Genomic DNA, 2,892 nt, shown 5'->3' on the forward strand with positions numbered 1-2,892 from the left:
AGAATTTCATATATTTTAGAGATATGCAATTTATTTTATTGTTGAATTTATATATTGTAGTAGAGTTTTTCATAGGATTTGAAGTCTACCCGTTGATTGGTTACGGTGTGCCTCCCAATCAGCGTATGTAGGTCTGGGAATACAGAAATTTAGATGATGATGATGATGATGATGATGATGATGATGATGATGATGATAGTTATAATAATAATAACGATAACGATAATGATAATGATAATGATAGTAGTTTATCAGCTTGCTTGGGCTTGTTGTGCTGGCTGCTGTGATGCAAAGCAAATCAGGGCAACAAAAAGCACTCTTGCTTGGAATGATTCTAGACCGTAGCACTAAAATCAGAAGGTCAGAGAGGTTGGCAGGATCAGCACACACTTTTTACATGATCTTTTGTTTCGATTAAAAGAGCAGGCCGTGGTGATTACAATGTCTTTTTTTCATCTTTCTGTTTATCTTTCAGGAGAGTTCACATGTTGTATGGGACAAGATTGCAAGGGTTAATGTAGTGGATTTAAGGTCTAAGATTTAGGAAATAGAAAGTATTTTAATAATACAGTGCTTGCAGGATGTCATCGCCCCTGACAAAAAACAGTAGGCATCCTCCCTAAAAGAAATGTGTTCCTTACAATATATCCATAACGTGTAAGAGAATAGAACTTCATGCTTATTGTCAGAGAATTATAGGCCGCAGCTGGGCATTGGACTTCGCAATCCATTAGTAATTACCTTAATTTGTAATAAACTTTATTGTGGATCACTTTAATGGTTAGGCTTTTCCTCTTGTGCCCTCTACGGAAGGGTACCTTGAACATGAGATGCCGAAGAATATCTTGCCTTGAACTTGGCAAGAAAATTTAAGGAAGCTGAAACAGGGTTTTCAGATGAGCATGCGCACGCACATGCCACACGCGCAATACTCAGTTCGTGTCAGCTCATGAATTAGAATCATGGGTGACCGGAAAGAAGTTCTGTTAGAAATGTTAAGCATTATCTACCCAGATTATTTGCATGTCTTACCTAGTGGAATGTTTTTTCATTTTCCAACAGCATTTTCATAAATATGTACAGTCGAACCCTGTTAATGCGGACACCAAAAGGACCATGGACAGTGTCCGGCATTAACGGGGTGTCCGTATTAAACGGGTTCATTGTAAATTGAGTCAAAAATACAGTATCGTTAACATTTTATTGGAGCAAAATATCAAAAGATATAAAACAAAACATGAACATCAACAAACTGAACGTCTATAACGTGCAAAGTATCCATTTTTCCGTAGCTAAGTGTCTACAATGTAGGACGCAAAAAATTAAGTCACCGTTATTTGGAAAGTATTAACTACTACAGTTTTACTTTCATTTACAAACATTTGCCTATCGTCTTGAGGGAAGAACGAATATTTTTTTTTCAAACAAAATTAATTTGCACTAAATTCGTATGCACAAAAACAAGAATTGCATTCTTACAATAAAAAGTTCGAATGGTTTTTAAAGAGTTATCCTCTGGGCATGAAAACGAGGCTAGATAGTGGGTGAACCCTTTTCGCTTTGTTTTTCCACAAAACAGATACCAAATGCATCAGTGTCAATGTTTTATACTTTTTAGCATGTGTTATTTGGTTGGGACCTTGGGTTGGGTATTTTGAACTGGCGTCGAGCTAATTAATGAGAAATGCGTGGATTGCTCTTTTTCTGTGCTTGGCTAATATATAGATTCAGCTAAAAAGGAAAAGCGGAGCTCCCTGGTTATTTATTCTTACTGCCTTTAGGGTTAGTGAAAATAAAAGGTTTTCGAATTGTCCGCGTTTTGGTGTTTCCGGTTACTGCTTAACTAAATCTTTTTCTTCGCTTTCTTCTGTAGAAAACTTCATTGCCTAGCTAGTGAAAAACCTAGCAAAAAACCAATATTGCATGAATCACGAAGCGATGAGTGCCTTATCGGTTTTTCAAGTAAAATTTACTTTGGAATTCACCAGTTGGCAATGACCTTTTCTTGAATCGCATGACTTTTAAAAGAAAACAAGCCCATCCTCAGCGAGCGAATGGAAAAGGAAAAAAGCCATTTCAGAGGCAATTGTGAATAGCCAGCGAATGGGAATGGGAAATTAGAAACCGTCCGGAAACTTGACCAGTTGAAGGTCAAAAAAGAGTTTTACTGATGTACTTCCTTCAATTTGACGTATTTCATTGAAACACGCCAGCTTGGCTTGGAACAAGAATCCGCGAAACAAGAAAGGACGAACTTCAAACAAGATCCGCTCCAACAAATTACAGTATGATGTATGTTATATTTCCTTTTTAACTAAAATACCACCAAACACAAATTTGTCCGATGAATTCTTGATTATTCTTCTTTCACATGACGAAATTTCGGCTTTCCTGCTATCGGTGATTGTGTGGAATTCCAAGCTTGTTGACAGGTGTGTTAATTTGTCTTTCTGGGAAGTCTCTACTTTTGCGGCTCCGTAACTTACATGGTCATGTTTACTTGGCTTGTGTTAAGTTAAAACACAACGGGAACAACAAATGCCCGGTCTCCAAAGGTCTTTGCACCATGCGGGTGTGAGGAGGGAGTAGCGTCTCGAGGTCTTGACTTGCAAAAGATCCTGCAGATACATTGGCGCCATGCCCCAGAGAGGTTTGAACACAAGAAGGGCGCTCTGACATTCAAGACTTTTGTTCACCATTCTGTAGCTTGAACTGACGTGGCAACGCGTGAAACAAATGTAACAAATAAACCATCACCATGGATACCCATAGCCGCAGCGCACGTGCGCGTGCAACACTGTTGTGATGGCCGAACGAATGCAACACTGTTGTTCATATCTTAGAACAAAAAAAAAAACGTTGGATGATGTTGAAGACGATGTTTGATGGAAA

General features: G+C 38.3%; 1 protein-coding gene across 1 annotated transcript in view; it reads left to right on the forward strand.

Annotated features, from left to right (window-relative positions):
* LOC138020007 (STAM-binding protein-like) overlaps nt 1–1,811 on the forward strand; it is a 24,647-nt gene extending 22,836 nt beyond the window's left edge. Inside the window, 1 exon segment of the mRNA XM_068866994.1 lies at nt 476–1,811. Coding sequence (XP_068723095.1) covers nt 476–544 — 69 coding nt within the window. The 3' untranslated portion in view covers nt 545–1,811.
* The last annotated feature ends 1,081 nt before the right edge of the window (nt 1,812–2,892 follow it).

This window comes from Montipora capricornis, chromosome 10, assembly GCF_036669925.1.
Source record: "Montipora capricornis isolate CH-2021 chromosome 10, ASM3666992v2, whole genome shotgun sequence".
Lineage (NCBI taxonomy): Eukaryota > Metazoa > Cnidaria > Anthozoa > Scleractinia > Acroporidae > Montipora > Montipora capricornis.